This window comes from Coregonus lavaretus, assembly GCF_964263955.1.
Source record: "Coregonus lavaretus genome assembly, chromosome: 14".
NCBI classification, from domain to species: domain Eukaryota; kingdom Metazoa; phylum Chordata; class Actinopteri; order Salmoniformes; family Salmonidae; genus Coregonus; species Coregonus lavaretus.
In genome coordinates, this window is record NC_140001.1 from 35,678,930 (window position 1) to 35,700,963 (window position 22,034).

Here is a 22,034-nt window from a genome sequence, read left to right on the forward strand (position 1 = left end):
CCATACACCTCCCAGTCCACCAAGTAACGGAGCCGTCCCCCACGGAACCTGGAGTCCAGCCGATCCCTCACATCATACGCCGGACTCCCGTCAATGTCCAGGGGCGGAGAGGGCGTACCCCGGGGGACAGCATCCACCAGAGGACCAGGAACCACCGGCCTGAGGAGAGACAAATGAAAAGTGGGTGAGACACGGTAGTGAGGGGGAAGGAGCAGCCGATATGACACCTCATTAATCCGCCAGAGGACCTTAAATGGCCCCCAAACCGGGGGCTCAGTTTCTTGCAGGGCAGGCGGAGAGGGATGTTTCGAGTGGACAGCCAGACGCGATCACCAGGCTGGAATACTGGAACCTCACTGTGGTGGCGGTCAGCTTGGTCCTTCTTCTGACGAATGGCCCTCTGGAGACGGACATGGGCGGTGTCCCAGACCTGTCCGGCCCTGTGGAACCACTCGTCGACAGCGGGCGCATCGGTCTGTCTGGGTGTTCAAGGGGCCAGGGCCGGCTGGTACCCCAGGAGGCATTGGAAGGGAGTGAGCCCTGTGGAGGAGTGAACGAGGGAGTTCTGGGCATATTCTGCCCAGGGAAGAAACCTCGCCCACTCACCCTGTGGGTCCTGACAGGGGCCTACAGTGAGGGAAAAAAGTATTTGATCCCCTGCTGATTTTGTACGTTTGCCCACTGACAAAGAAATGATCAGTCTATAATTTTAATGGTAGGTTTATTTGAACAGTGAGAGACAGAATAACAACAAAAAAATCCAGAAAAACGCATGTCAAAAATGTTATAAATTGATTTGCATTTTAATGAGGGAAATAAGTATTTGACCTCCATCAATCAGAAAGATTTCTGGCTCCCAGGTGTCATTTATACAGGTAACGAGCTGAGATTAGGAGCACACTCTTAAAAAGAGTGCTCCTAATCTCATTTTGTTACCTGTATAAAAGACACCTGTCCACAGAAGCAATCAAGCAATCAGATTCCAAACTCTCCACCATGGCCAAGACCAAGGAGCTCTCCAAGGATGTCAGGGACAAGATTGTAGACCTCCACAAGGCTGGAATGGGCTACAAGACCATCGCCAAGCAGCTTGGTGAGAAGGTGACAACAGTTGCTGCGATTATTCGCAAATGGAAGAAACACAAAATAACTGTCAATCTCCCTCGGCCTGGGGCTCCATGCAAGATCTCACCTTGTGGAGTTGCAATGATCATGAGAACGGTGAGGAATCAGCCCAGAACTACACGGGAGGATCTTGTCAATTCTCTCAAGGCAGCTGGGACCATAGTCACCAAGAAAACAATTGGTAACACACTACGCTGTGAAGGACTGAAATCCTGCAGCGTCCGCAAAGTCTCCCTGCTCAAGAAAGCACATATACAGGCCCGTCTGAAGCTTGCCAATGAACATCTGAATGATTCAGAGGAGAACTGGGTGAAAGTGTTGTGGTCAGATGAGACCAAAATGGAGCTCTTTGGCATCAACTCAACTTGCCGTGTTTGGAGGAGGAGGAATGCTGCCTATGACCCCAAGAACACCATCCCCACCGTCAAACATTGAGGTGGAAACATTATGCTTTCAGGGTGTTTTTCTGCTAAGGGGACAGGACAACTTCACCGCATCAAAGGGACGATGGACGGGGCCATGTACCGTCAAATCTTGGGTGAGAACCTCCTTCCCTCAGCCAGGGCATTGAAAATGGGTCGTGGATGGGTATTCCAGCATGACAATGACCCAAAACACACGGCCAAGGCAACAAAGAAGTGGCTCAAGAAGAAGCACATTAAGGTCCTGGAGTGGCCTAGCCAGTCTCCAGACCTTAATCCCATAGAAAATCTGTGGAGGGAGCTGAAGGTTCGAGTTGCCAAACGTCAGGCTCGAAACCTTAATGACTTGGAGAAGATCTGCAAAGAGGAGTGGGACAAAATCCCTCCTGGGATGTGTGCAAACCTGGTGGCCAACTACAAGAAACATCTGACCTCTGTGATTGCCAACAAGGGTTTTGCCACCAAGTTCTAAGTCATGTTTTTCAGAGGGGTCAAATACTTATTTCCCTCATTAAAATGTAAATCAATTTACATTTTTTTTTACATGCGTTTCTATGGATTTTGTTGTTGTTATTCTGTCTCTCACTGTTCAAATAAACCTACCATTAAAATTATAGAGTGATCATGTCTTTGTCAGTGGGCAAACGTACAAAATCAGCAGGGGATCAAATACTTTTTTCCCTCACTGTATATCCGGAAGTGAGGCTGCCCGTGGCCCCGATCTTCTCCAGGAAAGCTTTCCACACTCGGGAGGTGAATTGGGGGCCACGGTCCGAGACGATGTACTCCGGAAGTCCATAGTGCCGGAAGACCTGTTGGAACAGAACCTCAGCAACCTGGAGAGCAGAAGGAAGACCAGTTAGTGGCAAAAAATTGCATGATTTTGAGAACCGATCTACGACCCCCATGACTGTGGTGAAGCCGTCAGAACATGGGAGGTCGGTGACAAAGTCTATGGACAGGTGTGACCAAGGTCGCTGAGGCACTGGTAGAGGAACTAGTTTACCTGCCAGGGCGTTCCGAGGTGTCTTCGTTTGGGCACATACAGAACAGGAGTTGACATAGCGAGAGACATCAGAAGCCAAGGTGGGTCACCAGTATTTTTGTGCTCGAGAATGCAGGGTGCGCATAATACCGGAGTGCCCTGCCGTAAGGGTGGTGTGCGCCCAGATCAGCAGGCGGTCACGGAAACTGGTGGGTACATACACACGCCCTGGAGGGGCGTTGGCAGGCGCTGGGTCCTCCTGAGCTGCCTGTCCCAAATGACAGGTGCAACGATGAGAGACGGGTGTAGTATAGGACCCCCCAGATCCTTCCTCTCTCCAGTATGGTGCATCCTGGAGAGTGCGTCGGCTTTCACATTCTGGGATCCTGGGCGGTAGGACAGAATGAATTGAAAGTGAGTAAGAAATTGGGCCCACCTGGCTTGACGAGAGTTCATCCGTTTCGCTGCCCATATGTGCTCCAAATTCCGGTGGTCAGTAAGAATCCGGAATGGATGGACTGTGCCCTGACAGCCAGTGTCTCCATTCCTCCAGAGCGAGGACCACGCCAACAGCTCCCTGTCTCCAACTCCATAGTTCCTCTCTGCGGGGTTAAGCTTTTTAGAGAAAAGGGCACAGGGATACATTTTCTCTGGCTTACCGTGCCGCTGGGGGAGGACCGCACCCACGCCCTGCTCCGATACATCCACTTCCAGGATGAAAGGACAAGATGGATCTGGGTGTTTTAGGATGGGCGCAGTGGTGAACCTCTCCTTCAGCCTCTTGAAGTCAATGTCAGCCTCATGGTTCCAGGCCAGCTTCTGAGGCCCACCCTTAAGGAGAGAGGTGAGCGAAGTGGCTATGGAGCTGAAGGACCTGATGAAACGCCGGTAGAAATTGGCGAAGCCCAGGAAGCTCTGTAGGCCCTAGATGGTGGTGGGGACTGGCCATGACCTTACGGTGTCCGTCTTCGCTCTTTCCATGAACACCCCCTGAGGACTGGTCCGGTATCCCAGGAAGAAGATGGCCTGTTGGTGAAATTCGCATTTCTCCCCCTTCACCAACAGGCTGTGTTCCCGGAGGCGGAGTAGGACAGCTCTGACGTCCCTGATGTGCTCCTCAAACGTAGCCGGGTAGATCAGGATATCGTTGATGTACACCACCACCTGTCTACTCAGCATGTCTTGGAACACGTCATTGACGAAGGACTGGAACGCAGAAGGTTCGTTGGCGAGGCCATAGGGTATGACGCAGTATTCATAGTGACCTGAGGTAGTGCTGAATGCCGTCATCCACTCGTCTCCTTCCCAGATTCGGATCAGGTTGTAGGCACTCCTCAGGTCTAACTTGGTAAAGTACCGGGCCCCTCGTAGCTGATCGATGGCCGACGGAACCAGAGGGAGGGGGTACCGGTACTTTGTGGTGACTGCGTTCAGCCCCCTGTAGTCAATGCACGGCCTCAGTCCTCCATCTTTTTTGGCCATGAAGAAGAAGCTGGTGGAGGCAGGAGAGGTAGAGCGTCTGATGAACCCCTGTTTCAGGGTCTCCTCCACATACTTCTCCATGGCCTCAGTCTCCGCCATGGAAAGGGGGTAAATGCGACTCTTCGGGGGGTGTTGTCCCTCCAGCAGGTCAATGGCGCAGTCCCAGGGCCTGTGAGGAGGGAGACACGTAGCCTTTGATGAAGAGAAGACATCGGAGAGATCTGCATACTCACATGGAATGTTGGGCTGGAGGGCAGACTCCGGACTCTCCACTGACGTGGAACAACAAACCACCGGCAGGCAGGTCTTCCGGCATGAGGTGAACCAGGCTGTGATCCTCTTGGTGATACAATTGATGGTAGGGTTGTGTAGTCTGAGCCATGGCAATCCCAAGACGATCCGGTGAAGGGGTGATGTGACGATGTGGAATGACAGCTCCTCGTGGTGCTCCGGTAGTGTGGGAATGGTGATGGTGATGGGGAGAGTGACGTGCTGAAGGTGGCTGATCCTAGTGGTTTATTGTCCAGCGAGGTGACGTGTAGCAGAGAAGTCAGTGGCACGGTGGGCAACCCCCATTCAGAGACCAGCTCCCTATCTATAAGGTTCCCTGCTGGAAGAGAAGGAATAACCATTCACCGTTATGGGAACTAAAAACAATGGTTTTGTGATAGGAGATGACATAACACTCACGGAGCGGCTACGGGAGTCATACCGCCTAGATTGTGAGCCGCCAGGAGATCTGTGGTCCGTGATGGTGTAGGGGGTGCTGCACACCTCCATGGGTGAGGACTCAGAGGCAGGGCGACTTCCATAGCTCAGATGGGGTGAGCGTCGAGGCTCCAGGAGGTGTTGGGAACGCTGTCTGTCTCTCAACATGTTGTCAAGACGGGTGGACGTGGCGATGAGGGTATCAAGGTCCATCTCGTCGTCCCGACATGCGAGTTCTGTCTTGATGTCCTCCCGTAAGCCTCTCCTGAAAGCCGTGCGCAGAGCACGCTCATTCCAGACGGAAGATGCCGCCACTGTGCGAAAACTCAGAGCGTACTCGGACGTGGGCCCCTCTCCCTGTTGTAGCTGGAGGAGATGCTCACCCCCGTCCTTTCCCTCCATGGGATGATCAAACACCACCCTGAACCGAGCGAGGAAGGTGGAGTAGGGAAGCGCCATGGCCTCACCTCCTTCCCAGACTGCCGTGGCCCAATACAGCGCCTTTCCTTTAAGTAGCGAAATCACCAGCGCTATCCTGGTTTGGTCAGATGGATATGCCCCAGGCTGACACGCCAGATAAAGTGAAACCTGTAGTAGGAAGCCGCTACATTTAGTAGATTTACCGTCATAGCGCTCCGGTAGGGCAAGACGTTGGTGATAGCGCGGGAACAGGGGGATTGGGTGCACTCTCCGCTCCCTGAGGTGGAACCAGACCGCTGGGCAGATTATGCAGAGTTTGGAGCACTTCCTGCATGGCGCCGTTCAACTTGGCAAGCTGCTGGTGCTGGTCGAGGCACTGGGAAACTCCAGGAGGATTAACTGCTGCATCCATTTTCGTGAGTGGTGTGTAATTCAGTGACGAGCACTGAGGATACGAAGAGGCAAGACGCAGACGCAGGAATTAATAAGGTAAAGGTTTACTTAACAATGAGAAAGAGAATAACAAAGAGTGAGTAAACGACACGACGTTAACAATTACACACAACAATGAACGTCCAGGGCTATATAGTGGTGGTGATGAGATGATGAGGTGCAGGTGCGCTGGAGGTGATTAGGGTGTGTTGGGTTTCCATTCCTGTGTTAGCCGAGGTGGTGCGCTCAGACCGGTGGCTCAGTAGACCGGCGAATCAGAGCACCAGAGGGGAGCAACGGGAGGAGACGTGACACTAAGATTGAATCCTACTACACCGGCTCTGACGCTCGTCCGATGTGGAAGGACTTGCAAACTATTATGGATCACAAAAGGAAACCCAGCTGCGAGCTGCCCAGTGACGCATTCCCCCGCACATTTACTCGGTACCGGTACCCCCTGTATATAGCCTCGTTATTGTTATTTTATAGTGTTCCTTTTTTTCTTATTTATGTCGTATAATTTGTATTTATTTTGTAGTCAATATTTTCTTACATAAAATCTGCACTGTTGGTTAAGGGCTTGTAAGTAAGCTTTTCACGGTAAGGTCAACACCTGTTGTATTCGGCGCATGTGACAAATAACATTTGTTTTGATTTGAACAATACTGGGAGCTGAGATTTTCCTCAGTGGAATGGCCTCAGAGAAATGAGTGGCAGCGTACCTGATTGTTAAGAGAAACTGGTTACCACTCTTTGCTTTGGGCAAAGGACCAACACAGTCCATCAAAACCCTGCTGAAAGGTTAGTCAAAAGCAGGAATAGGCTGCAAAGGTGCAACCGGTACAGCTTGGTTTGGTTTACCCGTCCTCTGGCAAACCACCGGATTTACAGTAAGCCACAACATCCTGTTTCAGACCAGGCCAGAAGAAGTTACGCAAGATACAGTCATATGTCTTGTTGACCCCAAGATGGCCTGCCATACTACCATCGTGAGCCAACCTCAGTGGTGCGAGAATTCAATTTCCTCATCAGAACACCATCTTTGTCAAAGTATCCAACATGAACTTAATAAACTCCTCCTCTGGATGTATCTCAGCAAAAAGAGGGGAGAGTGAAACATCTTTACTCTGTACAGCAATCAGCTGCTTCCTAGACATCGAAGTGTCAACTTTAGGTACCCTCTCTTCCTTCAGTGGTCCTACAAACTCGCTCACCTTTGAGGTTTTCAAAGGAGAGGTCAACTTAGGAGGTTTACCGAAATCAGGATCACACAGAAACGTCTCGTACAGATCGAACATGGTGGGATCGCTGACATCCTCCTCAACCCTAGACTTGCTCCCAGCAACGTTTTTAGACATGGCACAAGTAATGGCACATGCTGGGAAGACTCTAGGGTACATTTCTGATAACCCATCAGGTTCCTCCACTCTGGGTTCCTTACAAACGACAAGATTTGGCACGGCCTTCCCTTCAGCCAAATCGTTGCCCAAAATGAATGAGGCCCCCTCCACTGGTAGGCTAGGCCTCACCCCAACGACAATGGAACCTGAAACAAGATCAGACTCGAGTTCCACATTATAAAAGGAACAACATTATACATGCAACCCATCTCCACACCTTGAACTTACATACTGTAACCAGTTGTTGAAGTGTCAGACAAAAGCAAAACACCCTCCAAAATGAAGGATTGGGCTGCCCAAGTGTCTCGTAGTATCTTCACCGGCTGCTTAACAGCATTGCCGCTCTGCAGAGACACGAACCCTTCTGAAAAAAAGGGTTCATACACATCTGATCCAAAATCTTGTTTAGGAGATACATCCATCCCAATCAGAGATTTGATGGGCTGGAGTGCTCCCACAAAAAGAAACGGCTGTTTCTCTCTTTCATTTTTCTGTTTCAACTTAGGACACAGAGACAATGTGTCCTTTCTCACGGCAGTAATAACAAACTGTCGGATACGAAAAACTAGTTTTCTGCCGATCGTTATCTTTAGGCACTGTAGAAAAAGACTAAAACCTTGCAGTAGGGGGTGAATTCTCTGGATTTCTTTTTGCGTAGGGATAACTACTGGGTGCTTTGTTTGTGAAGGTAGTTTTATGTGTCAAGGACTGCAGCTTGAGTCTTGTGCTCATAAATGTAGGTAGCAACCCTTTCGTGAAGGCAATTCTTGAACTGTTCGAGTAGTATGAGTGCCTTTAAATCCTCAAGGTCCTTGACCTCTTGAGAACCACACTACCAATCAAAAATACATGCTTGTTCCCTTGCAAATTCAACATGGCTTTGTGATTCTATCTTTCGTAATTTACGGATCTATTGTCTGAATGCCTCTGGGACCAACTCGTAAGCCCGAAGGATAGCAGCTTTAACAATGTCATAATCTGGTCAATAGATAAAGCAGTGTTTTTTGGGGGGGGGCTTTTCCCACAAGAACACTTTGGAGGGGCAGTGACCATTTTAGGGATGTGGCAATCCGCTCAAACAGAGTAAAATATACATCCACCTCCTTTTCATTGAAAGATGGCCGGCTGTTCCAACCAAGATCAAACTCTGTTGAGGGTGCAGGATGGCCTGACTTGATTCTGAGTACTTCCAGATCTATCTCTCTTTGTTGTGCTACCAGCTCCATCTCTTTTAATTTAATGGCATGCTCATATTCCTGTTCTTGTCTGGCTGCACGTTCTCTTTCCCTTTCCTTGTGCTTGAGCTCTAATTTCTGTTGCTCCAATTTCTCCTCAGGTTCCCTTTCACTTTCATAGTTGAACTCAAACCTTAAATGATACTCCTTAAAAAGTAGTGTTATGACACTTTATCAGCCAAGTGGGAATTATTTGTTTACAGCGAATGGCTTTCCTATGAGGAGTCTGAAAAATAAGTCGATTAGCTCCCTTTTGTTCTCTTGCACTCTCTTATATTATCTCTCTCTCTCTCTCTCTCTCTCTCTCTCTCTCTCTCTCTCTCCCAAGAAACCTCACATCTTCACAGCCATGTCTCTCCCCTTCACCTTATTCTTCGACGTCTAAAACGGTGTCCTACTCCCTGCCCCCCTCTCTCCCTCTCTCCTCTTAGTGGAACATCACAGGCCTGGACTGGAGCCAGCTCAGTAAGAAGGAGTGTGTGAAGTACGGAGGCTCTCTGGTGGGCAACACCTGTAAGTACGTCCCTGACCTGGCCCTCATGTCCTTCATCCTGTTCTTCGGGACCTACTCCATGACCGTCTCCCTCAAGAAGTTCAAGTTTAGCCGCTACTTTCCTACCAAGGTGAGACTAGAACAAATTGAAGAGGAGCTAGATGTTTATACAGTGACATACAGACTGAATCGCAAATGGCAGCCTGATGCAGCCACAGTTTCATATTTTTCAAGACAAAGATTATCTATTTAAAACTCTTGAGGCAGATATGATTAGGTGTAATCTGTGGTGATTTGGTGTAATCTCTATGGAGATATGGTGTAAATAAGAGCAATGACCGAAACATGTTTAGATCTAAACTTTTGTATACAATTGTCTCCCCAAACTCCTCAATGTACGTACTGGATCCCCTGGTATCCTGAAACTGCATGTTCCTAACAGACAGGAATATTCTATTTCACCTATATTACAGCTGAATACAATTTCAATGCGTTGTGTTGAGATGTGTTTGTGTCTCTGCATTTGAAGAGTTTCATTCCAAAACGCTATATATCCATTTTCAGACATGTTGGTAAATTAACTTTTATTGTTTAAAGAAATTATCAAAGAGATTGGTGTGTTTTTTCACTATCTAATCATGGCATGGGGCTATCCAATGACAGATATAAAAAAAAAAACTTGATGGTTTCATTTCAGAGAGACAAATATGTTTTTTTTGCTAAATGCAATATATCTGCCTCTCTCAGAGAAATAAGTAGTACTGCTAGGTTTTACAGTCAAATGTAGCAAATAACTACATTTTTTCAATATTTATATATATTTAAAAAAAAATCAATACTGTAATATGAGATCTGTATGTAAAACTATTACATTTGACGTTTTAGTCATTTAGCCGATGCTGTTATCCAGAGAGACAGTTAGTGCATTCATCTTAAGATAGCTATGTGAGACAACTACATATCACAGTCGAATATACAGGATACGAACATTCCATTCCAGCTAAACAATGGATATATAGCGTTTTGCAAAAAAACATATTTTCATACACATCTAAAATCCATGAATTGAGAACAGAAATATTTGACACACATGAAGGTAAACAATCATTTCTGATGAAAAAACACAAATGTGAAAAATGTGTGGATATAGTGTTTTGGAAATAAACTCTTCATTTCTTTTTCTTAGAGAGGTTATTTATGTTTCTCACTAGACTTATATTGTATTTTTTTCATTTGCTTTGTTCTGTCTGTGTCTCTGTCCTTGTCTCTGTCTATTGTGTCCGTCTGTGTTTCTGTCTGTTGCTCTGTCTGTGGCTTCTGTAAACAGCTGCGGAAGCTCATCAGTGACTTCTCCATCTTCATGGCCATAATGACCTTCGTGGGTCTGGACAGGTTAATCGGGCTCAAAACTCCCAAGCTCATCGTTCCCACAGAGTTTAAGGTAAAGGAACGGGTTCAAAATAGCCACTCTTTTTATTAGTTATGTTCCTGACCATACCCTGGGCGTAAACCTAATATTGAAACAGTTGTGTATCATTATACATGTCTGTTTTTGTCCTTTAATCAATGAATGGTCACTCGGACACTGTCCCTTACTGACTCCCTTTAGCCCACACGTCCAGACCGGGGTTGGATAGTGCTGCCGTTTGGGAAGAACCCATGGTGGGTGTATTTGGCCAGCTTCGTCCCTGCTCTCCTGGTCACCATCCTCATCTTCATGGACCAGCAAATCAGTGCTGTCATTGTCAACCGGAAGGAGAACAAACTGAGGGTACTTTGAGGGATGTTTTTATTTATTTATTTAACATGTATTTATTGGGGAAGTCCCATTGAAGGCATACCTGGATGTGCTCTATTATATACACAGCCAACTCTGTTATAGTGAAGACATTGATAGCAAGTTTAACCTCAGCTTTTGGAGATCACAATCGGCATCACACATGTTGTTTGCCATAATCTCGGTTAACCCAGAACTAAAATGTTGTGGAATTTGGTCAGAATCTGTCCATGAGAGATGATATTTGCCACAATGAGCAATTTATATTGTAGATAAGAGATGTACTCGTAGGGGTAAAATATAGGTCCTAGAACCTTAATTGGGCTTTGGTGTCATGTTGGGGCCTACATAATGCATAGGACAATTACTTCAATGACATCCCCCAGTGTGAGTTCGTCCTACTCCGCTCTGTGTGTCCCTCCACCTGTGTGTCCCTCCACCTGTGTGTCCCTCCCTGGCAGAAAGGGTGTGGCTACCACCTGGACCTGTTCTGGGTGGGGGTGCTGATGGCTGTCTGCTCCTTCTTGGGCCTGCCCTGGTACGTGGCCGCCACTGTCATCTCCATCGCCCACATCGACTCACTGAAGATGGAAAGTGAGTCCAGCGCCCCTGGGGAGCAGCCCCAGTTCCTGGGTGTCAGGTGAGGGAGCATTGAGCAGTAACCATAGAATGTGACTATGGAGGATGTACAGTGCCTTGCAAAAGTATTCATCCCCCTTGGCGTTTCTCCTATTTTGTTGCATTACAACCTGTAATTTAAATTGATTTTTATTTGGATTTCATGTAATGGACATACACAAAATAGTCCAAATTGGTGAAGTGAAATGGAAAAACTAACTTGTTTCAAAAAATTATACAAAATGTATAATGAAAAAATGGTGCGTGCATGTGCATTGCTATGAAGTCCCTAAATAAGTTCTGGTGCAACCAATTACCTTCAGAAGTCACATAATTAGTTAAATAAAGTCCACCTGTGTGCAATCTAAGTGCCACATGATCTCAGTATATATACACTTGTTCTGAAAGGCCCCAGAGTCTGCAACAACACTAAGCAAGGGGCACCAACAAGCAAGCGGCACCATGAAGACCAAGGAGCTCTCCAAACAGGTCAGGGACAAAGTTGTGGAGAAGTACAGATCAGGGTTGGGTTATAAAAAAATATCCGAAACTTTGAACATCCCACAGAGCACCATTAAATCCATTATTAAAAAATGGAAAGAATATGGCACCACAACAAACCTGCCAAGAGAGGGCCGCCCACCAAAACTCACAGACCAGGCAAGGAGGCATTAATCAGAGAGGCAACAAAGAGACCAAAGATAACCCTGAAGGAGCTGCAAAGTTCCACAGCGGAGATAGGAGTATCTGTCCATAGGACCACTTTAAGTCGTACACTCCACAGAGCTGGGCTTTACGGAAGAGTGGCCAGAAAAAAGCCATTGCTTAAAGAAATAAATAAGCAAACACATTTGGTGTTCGCCAAAAGGCATGTGGGAGACTCCCCAAACATATGGAAGAAGGTACTCTGATCAGATGAGACTAAAACTGAGCTTTTTGGCCATCGAGGAAAACGCTATGTCTGGTGCAAACCCAACACCTCTCATCACCCCGAGAACACCAACCCCACAGTGAAGTGTGGTGGTGGCAGCATCATGCTGTGGGGATGTTTTTCATCGGCAGGGACTGGGAAACTGGTCAGAATTGAAGGAATGATTGATGGCGCTAAATACAGGGAAATTCTTGAGGGAAACCTGTTTCAGTCTTCCAGAGATTTGAGACTAGGACGGAGGTTCACCTTCCAGCAGGACAATGACCCTAAGCATACTGCTAAAGCAACACTCGAGTGGTTTAAGGAGAAACATTTAAATGTCTTGGAATGGCCTAGTCAAAGTCCAGACCTCAATCCAATTGTGAATCTGTGGTATGACTTAAAGATTGCTGTACACCAGCGGAACCCATCCAACTTGAATGACCTGGAGCAGTTTTGCCTTGAAGAATGGGCAAAAATCCCAGTGGCTAGATGTGCCAAGCTTATAGAGACATACCCCAAGAGACTTGCAGCTTTAATTGCTGCAAAATGTGGCTCTACAAAGTATTGACTTTGGGGGGGGTGAATAGTTTCACAAAAAAAAGTATTTTGCATCTTCAAAGTGGTTGGCATGTTGTGTAAATCAAATGATACAAACCCCCCAAAAATCCATTTTAATTCCTGGTTGTAAGGCAACAAAATAGGAAAATGCCAAGGGGAGTGAATACTTTCGCAAGCCACTGTACAGGACAGTATAGTCCAGGCAGGGCTTGTCTCTTGTCTGCTGTCTATTACAAACGGAAAGGTTTGCTGGTAGTCATCCTCTCTCTCTCTCTTTCTCTCTCACCCGCTCTTTCTCTAATGAACAGGGAGCAGAGACTGACAGGGATTCTAGTGTTTGTTCTCACTGGAGTCTCCATCTTCCTGGCTCCCATTCTACAGGTCAGTAAAATATATTAATTTCCTCTGACCTAAACAAGGATTTTGGATGAATAATAACAGTGGCTGCGCCCCAAATGGCACCCTATTCCCTATGGGCGCTGGTCAAAAGTAGTGCACTGAATAGTAGTGCACTTGCCATTTGGGGTGCAATCAGTGTGTTTTCTATACCACCACATGCCATTAAAGGGGTTCAACATGATAATGTGCTGATGTTGTCTATGTGTTTAACATGTGTGTTCGCCCTCTCTTCCACAGTTCATACCCATGCCAGTACTTTACGGTGTGTTTCTCTACATGGGCGTGGCATCTCTTAGCGGCATTCAGGTTTGTATAGACCAGAAAACAAAGTAGACAGCCAGTGGTTGTGTCAATTGAAAGTCTCATGGTATGCGGTTCCTCCTCTGACATGAATTCAAATCTCCAAATTAAGATACATTCTCTGTGATGTCGTTCTTTTCCTTATCAGAAACCGTGTGTCTGGAGGGAAGGTGACTGTATTCTAGCAGCGTCTAAAGCAGCAATTTGGAGATGCATTTTGATGAGGGTGTTAGGTAGGCTGCTCAGAGCAGTGCTAGGAGATCAGGGAAGGCTCAGTGAGTGTTTGTGTGTGTGGGTGCTGTTTGACTGCACCCTGCCAATCAAAGGGAAATGTCACAGACGAAAGAGTAAAATGTCAACAGCAAGGTGAACAAACATTAGACAGGGTCCATGAAAGTATAAATGGAAAATGTCACAAGCCTATTGTCCACAATCCATAAACAATTGTGTGTGTCTCAGTTGGTAGAGCATGGAGTTTGCAATGCTAGGGTTGTTGTCCTGCTGCGATTACCCATATGAAAATGTATACACACATTACTGTAAGTCACTTTGGATAAGTGTCTGCTAAATTGCATATATTCTATAGATAAAACCTCGGAAATGGGAATAACGCAGGCAGTGATGAGTGTGTGTTCTCATTGTCACTCCCCTGTAGTTCTGGGAGAGGATCAAGTTGTACATGATGCCGTCCAAGTACCAGCCAGACTTCCCTTTCCTGCGTCACGTGCCTCTGAGGAGGGTCCACCTCTTCACCCTGGTCCAGATCATCTGTCTGGCTGTCCTCTGGGTGCTCAAGTCCACCGTCCTGGCCATCCTCTTCCCTGTCATGGTATTATTCATTACTCGCTTTTGATTGGAACAAGCATTAATACAGGGCTGTCAAACCCATTCCATGGAGGACTGAATGTCTGCTGTTTTTGTTCTTTCCTTTCAATTTGTGTCCAATTAAGACCTAGACAACCAGCTGAGGGGAGTTGTTACTAATAAATTAGCTTAACTGATCAATCAAGTACAGTACATGGGAGGAGCAAAACCTGCAGACACTCGCCCCTCAATGGAATGAGTATGACACCCCTGCATTAATGCATAAAAAAAGATGGTCAGCTCTCACAAGCTAAAGTTTTACTTAGATTTATAACCAGCAATCACAACGGACATACATTCGGCTATACATTCAAGCACCCATCAACATACAAATGACCTGTGATGTAAATGCTGGTTACTTATGAAGAGTTTAACTTCTTTCCTGTTGATGTTATTTTCTTGTCATGGAAGTTATGTAAGAAAGGATCATGTGCTTGTGTGGTTAACAGATCCTGGGGTTGCTGGTGGTGCGTAAGATGCTGGACATGGTGTTCTCTCAACACGACCTGGCCTGGATAGATGATATCCTGCCCGGGAAAGACAAGAAGAAGGATAAGAAGAAGAAGGGCGTTAAAGATGACACGAAGAAGAAAGACAAGAAGAAAGTGAGAGCAGACGACAGCAAAGATGAGGTGAGAAACGTTAAGTTTTACTGCCACCAACTGGTTGGCTTAGAGAAAAAGAAACCTTGCTAAATAATGTATTTCTGATGGCTGTGTTTTGTGTGTGTGCTTGTGTGTGTTTGCATGCAGGAGAAGTACCACGCTTACTCCAACTGCTCGTCCAGGTCTGAGTCTGACGTGGACCGCAGGTATTGTGTGCTTAAACTACACGTCCCCTACAGAGACCTCCTTCAGCCCGCTGACGCCCAGTCACAGTGGGCCGCTCACTGCCAGCCAGGCAAATACTTCCCCTGATACACAGATTACATAAACATGAAACATCAGCCTGGCAGATATACGCAGACACCCAAAACATGCACGCACACACACACACATGGGCGCCTGACTTTGTCTTAAAGTAAAATCAAATAAAAAGAGTTAAACATTTTAAAACCATTTCCTGCAATTGTACACTGTTTCTTTACAGGTGGAATCCATATTTATGTACAGAACACAACCATTTTTCTTAAGTTAAATTATATTGAGGTCGAGTACATTTATCTAGGCCTATATGCCAACAGTGCGCAACAATGCCTAATTTATTATAATCATTACAGATAGCAAATCCTAAATTGCTCCATAGTCAATAAAAAACAAGTGCCATTTAAGATTGATTTGTTGAAACCGTAATATCAACTGGTTATATTATATTGTGGAACACAATCTTCAAAAAGGCAGTAACCTCAGCAGTGGAGTTTCTTGTATAAGCCTATTGGCTGTGCAATGGCATAGCCTTGTTTTGTTAATTTAGCAAGACACTCTTCTTTCCTGAGCCCTTATCACAGTCAATACACATATTTTGTAGTAAAAAGACAATGTAATATTACAGAATAAAATCCAACAGAGTATTATTCCAAATGAAAAAAGTACGAAGTGAATCGCATCTGGTGTCTGGAATAGTTATTCTGAAAGAGTGATCATTTGAAACGGGACTCAATTTGGCGAGTTGAAAGACCATTTTTTCATACAGACATTTTATTTAGTTTATTCTGCATGTTTGGAATTTTCTAAATGGACAATTCCACGTGATGAATTACAGCCACAACATATTTTTGCAGTAGGCATAGGCTTAATGATTCTGATGAAAATACGGTCTTTGTCTTTATCAAACTAATGTTTTTACATATTTTCAGTGTGGAACCTGTGTAGCCAAGCCCTAGACTAACAAATTCTAAAGGGCACTAGCAGTTCACAAAGTAGCGAAGCAGAAAATAGAAGGAACGCAATTATTCCAAAACTGCAGCTCATTGTTGGAACACATATTTCCCTACTTCAATCAATCAGTCCATTTTGAATTTGTGATAAAACTGTCATCATTTGGCAAGGAATGTAGCTTGTGTATCCCATCAGTTAGATTCGTTTTTTATAGGCATGTATTTCTGTAGGCCTAATGGGAACGTGTGTGCCCACTCAGGACGCCTGTGTAACGGGAGCAGTCAGAACGCAATTGAGTGAGTGAAACATGGAGCGGAAAGGGAATTTAGGGAGAAGAACTGCTTGATGCTTGGCTTAGTTTATTTTTAGTTGTGCCCCGCAAATGCACACGTAGGCCTATGGAACAATAGAGTCAAAGCAAATTAACGTTGTCTTCAAGACAACTAAATAGTTGTACTGAATTTCATTTTTTAAACATCTCTGGTTAAAGGTCGAGTTTTGACGTCCGTCAAGAGACTCATGCCCATCCCTACCTCCGACATGGATTTTTTAGTTTTTTAAAACGTTGTCACAGTGTCACCATGAAAATGTTAAAAACTGCTGCTTTATCGGGGTACAAATATCCTGTGCTTTTTAATTTTGCACATATGCGCATGCACCTTGGTTACATTGTAACCGTGAAGCAGCCAGTGTTGCCAACTCCTCAGTAAAGAAAGTAGCTATTGGCTGTCCTAAAAGTCGCCAGGGTGGGGCCCACCGCAGCACCCGCTGCTCGTTGAGAAGAGTAAGAACGATACGTGCTTTCACGTCAGAGTCTCCAATAACACCAGAAAAAGTCCCTAGAGTTGTCGCTAGTCACTTTTTTGAAAATGTGTTGCTAGATGGGTCTGAAAACTTGCTAAATATAGCGACAAAGTCACTAAGCTGGCAACACTGGAAGCGGCCACGTGCGCTTGGTGCACTCACATATGGGGCTCAACCAGGACTGTTACTTTTGTAACTGAATTAAAACATTTTAGCTATGTGATTTAACCGATTGATACTGAATGGTGTTAAATGCCTGTAAACAGCTATATATACAGTGGGGAAAAAAAGTATTTAGTCAGCCACCAATTGTGCAAGTTCTCCCACTTAAAAAGATGAGAGAGGCCTGTAATTTTCATCATAGGTACACGTCAACTATGACAGACAAAATGAGGAAAACAAATCCAGAAAATCACATTGTAGGATTTTTTATGAATTTCTTAGCAAATTATGGTGGAAAATAAGTATTTGGTCAATAACTAAAGTTTCTCAATACTTTGTTATATACCCTTTGTTGACAATGACACAGGTCAAACGTTTTCTGTAAGTCTTCACAAGGTTTTCATACACTGTTGCTGGTATTTTGGCCCATTCCTCCATGCAGATCTCCTCTAGAGCAGTGATGTTTTGGGGCTGTCGCTGGGCAACACAGACTTTCAACTCCCTCCAAAGATTTTCTATGGGGTTGAGATCTGGAGACTGGCTAGGCCACTCCAGGACCTTGAAATGCTTCTTACGAAGCCACTCCTTCGTTGCCCGGGCGGTGTGTTTGGGATCATTGTCAAGCTGAAAGACCCAGCCACGTTTCATCTTCAATGCCCTTGCTGATGGAAGGAGGTTTTCACTCAAAATCTCACCATACATGGCCCCATTCATTCTTTCCTTTACACGGATCAGTCGTCCTGGTCCCTTTGCAGAAAAACAGCCCCAAAGCATGATGTTTCCACCCCCATGCTTCACAGTAGGTATGGTGTTCTTTGGATGCAACTCAGCATTCTTTGTCCTCCAAACACGACAAGTTGAGTTTTTACCAAAAAGTTATATTTTGGTTTCATCTGACCATATGACATTCTCCCAATCCTCTTCTGGATCATCCAAATGCACTCTAGCAAACTTCAGACGGGCCTGGACATGTACTGGCTTAAGCAGGGGGACACGTCTGGCACTGCAGGATTTGAGTCCCTGGCGGCGTAGTGTGTTACTGATGGTAGGCTTTGTTACTTTGGTCCCAGCTCTCTGCAGGTCATTCACTAGGTCCCCCCGTGTGGTTCTGGGATTTTTGCTCACCGTTCTTGTGATCATTTTGACCCCACGGGGTGAGATCTTGAGTGGAGCCCCAGATCGAGGGAGATTATCAGTGGTCTTGTATGTCTTCCATTTCCTAATAATTGTTCCCACAGTTGATTTCTTCAAACCAAGCTGCTTACCTATTGCAGATTCAGTCTTTCCAGCCTGGTGCAGGTCTACAATTTTGTTTCTGGTGTCCTTTGACAGCTATTTGGTCTTGGCCATAGTGGAGTTTGGAGTGTGACTGTTTGAGGTTGTGGACAGGTGACTTTTATACTGATAACAAGTTCAAACAGGTGCCATTAATATAGGTAACGAGTGGAGGACAGAGGAGCCTCTTAAATAAGAAGTTACAGGTCTGTGAGAGCCAGAAATCTTGCTTGTTTGTAGGTGACCAAATACTTATTTTCCACCATAATTTGCAAATAAATTCATTACAAATCCTACAATGTGATTTTCTGGATTTTATTTTCTCAATTTGTCTGTCATAGTTGACCTGTACCTATGATGAAAATTACAGGCCTCTCTCATCTTTTTAAGTGGGAGAACTTGCACAATTGGTGGCTGACTAAATACTTTTTTTCCCCACTGTATTTCACAGATTTAATCATACGCAGCTCAAATGATAGGTAACAACACCCTGAGTGCATTGGACAAATGTAACAGCACAACAAAATAGATAAACAATTGTATTTTGCAGGTGCCTTTTCATTTTAAACACCAGTGGTGTAACTAGTGCTTTCTAACTGCACTGAAACAAAAAGGTGGTGGGCGGGAGTGTAGCAAAAAATGTCCAGAGGGCAAAACCATTGATGCAATCTGTTAACTATTATATAATATATAAAGTGGACATATTTACTATTTAATACAAACTAGCTCAAAACATTACTAATCATTGAAAATGACAAATTACCCAATGGATCATGATACTTTTCTGGTAAAAAAGTGGGGGTGCAAAAACATACGTTAGCACCCTTATTTTGAAGGTGGGGATGCAGCTGCTCCGTTCGCGCCATTGCTCAGGCGCCTATGCACACACACATACACACACACAGTCTTGTACAACTAACCTTGTGGACACACACAATTCAATCCCATTCAAAATCCTATTTTCCCTAACCCCTAACCCGTACCCGTACCTAAACTTAACCCTAACCTTAACCTTAACCCGAAAACCCTAACCCTAACCCTAGCTCCTAAGCCTAACTCCTAACCCTAAACCCCCTAGAAATAGCATTTGACCTTGTGGGGACTAACAAAATGTCCCCAGTTGGTCAGATTTTTGTTTGTTTACTATTCTTGTGGGGGCTTTTGGTCCCCACAAGTATAGTTAAACAAGCACGCACACACACACACACACACACACACACACACACACACACACACACACTTATAAATACATACATCTATAAATACACACAATTTATCACAGACACAGTGTTCCATATTGTTCTCAGAGAATATACCTTCATACCCTTCTCTCCATGCACTTTGATGCAAAGCAGATATTATGTTGGGTTTGGTAAGCAACCCTTGCTGCTATTTTTCCTGCACTCGTATGTGCTGCGTTATGAAAACTAGTTGTGTAATTTTGTGTCAGTGTTTCTCGATATGTGTACACACATCACAGGCACATGCATGTGCATAATTCCAACAAGCTAGCCAATATCCATACACTATCTCCTATGTATTTTCAGGCACTGGCTTGGTTTATATTCTGTAGAAATGTTTACCATATTGGAATAGATGAATAAAAGTTTTAAATGATATTTGTATGTAGTGGATACACAGTATTTGAGAGTGAACAGCGTTTGGCCCACTGTATGTGTGCATCCCCATGCCACATGCACCAGGCTTCTCTCAGAGTTTTGGTTGTTTCTTTTTCCTCCATGTGTTGTATGTACCCAATAGTCTAGTAGTCTATCTATGGGTCCCATTCACAAACAAAAATGATTTGTTTAGTTGTGTCTTCATCTCGTATAGTTGCATATTCTTCCCCCTCTATCCTTTTAGTCATGTGTACCTCTGCATGTTATTTTTGAATAAGAACTATGATAACAATTCATGTCTGCATTACTTTTAAGGAAGCATGGTTCAGAATAGACTTACGCTTTATCCCAACCCCTCTGAAAGACACACATACAGATTAGAGATGTTGGAGCAGGGGGCTGCCACACTGGGCACACGTGGAGCAGTTGTTGTGGGGGTTAAGTGCCTTGCTCAAGGGCACAACGGTAGGAAATGGCATCTAGGATTTGATACCAGCAACCCTCCAGTTGCCAGCTCACTTCTTGACAGATTTTTTCCATTAGACCTGGGATTCGATCTGGCAACTCTCCAGTCGTTGGTTCGACTCTAACCGCTAGGCTACCTGCCGCCCTTAGACATACATGGTTTAGACCTACGCCTTTGCTAGTGGTTTTTCTAAATAAATTAGGAAAGGGAAAACTGCAAAGTAAGGAGAAACTTTCATTTAGTGAAGCTTCACATTTATTCTTCACAAACTGTACATTGAATTCATTCCCACCCCTCACATTTCCCATATTGTGTGCGCTGATCAAGAAGGGTGCAATTGCAGACCGCAATTAGAGGTGTTTTCTGATATAGGTGTTTCTTGATATCAAGTTACACCCATTGATGCTCGCCATAGGTCCGTGGCCATTTCTTTCACGTCGGGGACAACAGTTGCTGACAACTGTAGCATTGTAGCTAACCCTAACCCTTTTCCTAACCTTAACCTCAGTCTACTAACCTGCCACGCTAATTCACCTAACCTGCCACGCTAAACCGCCTAACCTGCTACGTTGATTATCCTAACCTGCCATGTTAGTTATCCTAACCTGCTATGTAAACAAATAACGTGTGTCGAGAAACCATCAATCTCACAACACCGGAACTGACCAATGGCAGGTATCAATGGCCGTTTCCTGATATTAGGGAACTCCTACATCAAGTAATGCCCCGAATTGCAGTTTGCAATTGCACCATATTCAGCTGATCAACAGAAAGGCTTGAAACACTATGGCATAAAGAACAGACATCAATCACAGTTGACAGCCAGCCTAACTCCCTGTCACGCTGTTTCACATTAGTTTGCCCAACCTCGCCTCTAGTCTAATTTACTCTCTGGTACTATGAACCAGATCCAGATTACATCTAACTACTGACTACCTCCCTGTCTAGCCCAAGGTTAACTTACCCCTCTCCTGTCTCCAGTCCCTCCTTCCTTCTGCGTTTCTTGCCTCTCGCTGTGTATGTCATATGTCATTTAACAGAATATTTTATCCAAAGCTACTTACAGTAGCATGCATACATTATTGTATATGTAGCCCCAGTGGTAAACAAACCCATCTTAGCCACACAGGACGACATGAATGTATGATAACTGGAACTTGCCGTTCCTCAGCATCACCCTGCATCTGAAGATCTCCTGTCCCTCGTCCCCGACGGTCCCTATGGCCCATGGCCGTGGCATGGCCTTCCCTGTGCCCCAGGTGAAGATCGAGATGGAGTCGGACTAAGACACGGACACTGATCACCCCCGCCACAGGGACTTGAGCAGCAAAACAACGCTTAAGGCGAATGACAGACAAAGTTGTCACCTGTAGGCACTGACTGCTGTGTGACCGAGCACAGGCATACAATGGTCCACCGCGGACTCTGTACAGTACATAGCCATAAAATGCTGACCCACTCACACACTAAGACTCTTCTAGAATGCCTGCAGAGGACAATACAAGGTGGCATGGACTAACAGCTGACAGCATATGACACCTAATATAAATAAACTGTGAATACAACATGTACATGGAATAACTTAGCTCAAATGTACAGTACATTTTTACTTGATCTGATTCTTCACATAGCTGTCAATTTCAATGTGTCCAAAATCCCAGTAACAGCTTCTGCTTTTAAACTAGGAGGCTCTTTGCTGAACTGTCATGGATATCTCTGTAAAGAACATGTTGACTGTATAATTTTCAGGACATGCTTAA

General features: G+C 45.1%; 1 protein-coding gene across 1 annotated transcript in view; it reads left to right on the forward strand.

The window, feature by feature from the left end:
• The window catches only part of slc4a5a (solute carrier family 4 member 5a), a gene marked incomplete at both ends in the record, with an annotated part of 82,362 nt that extends 60,802 nt beyond the window's left edge, over positions 1-21,560 (forward strand). Inside the window, 10 exons of the mRNA XM_084177191.1 lie at positions 8,641-8,832; positions 10,030-10,143; positions 10,312-10,473; positions 10,941-11,119; positions 12,877-12,949; positions 13,205-13,273; positions 13,923-14,096; positions 14,581-14,763; positions 14,884-14,942; positions 21,446-21,560. Of these exons, the coding sequence (XP_084033317.1) occupies positions 8,641-8,832; positions 10,030-10,143; positions 10,312-10,473; positions 10,941-11,119; positions 12,877-12,949; positions 13,205-13,273; positions 13,923-14,096; positions 14,581-14,763; positions 14,884-14,942; positions 21,446-21,560 (1,320 nt within the window). The remainder of the gene's footprint in view (positions 1-8,640; positions 8,833-10,029; positions 10,144-10,311; positions 10,474-10,940; positions 11,120-12,876; positions 12,950-13,204; positions 13,274-13,922; positions 14,097-14,580; positions 14,764-14,883; positions 14,943-21,445) is intronic.
• Between the last annotated feature and the right edge of the window lie 474 nt (positions 21,561-22,034).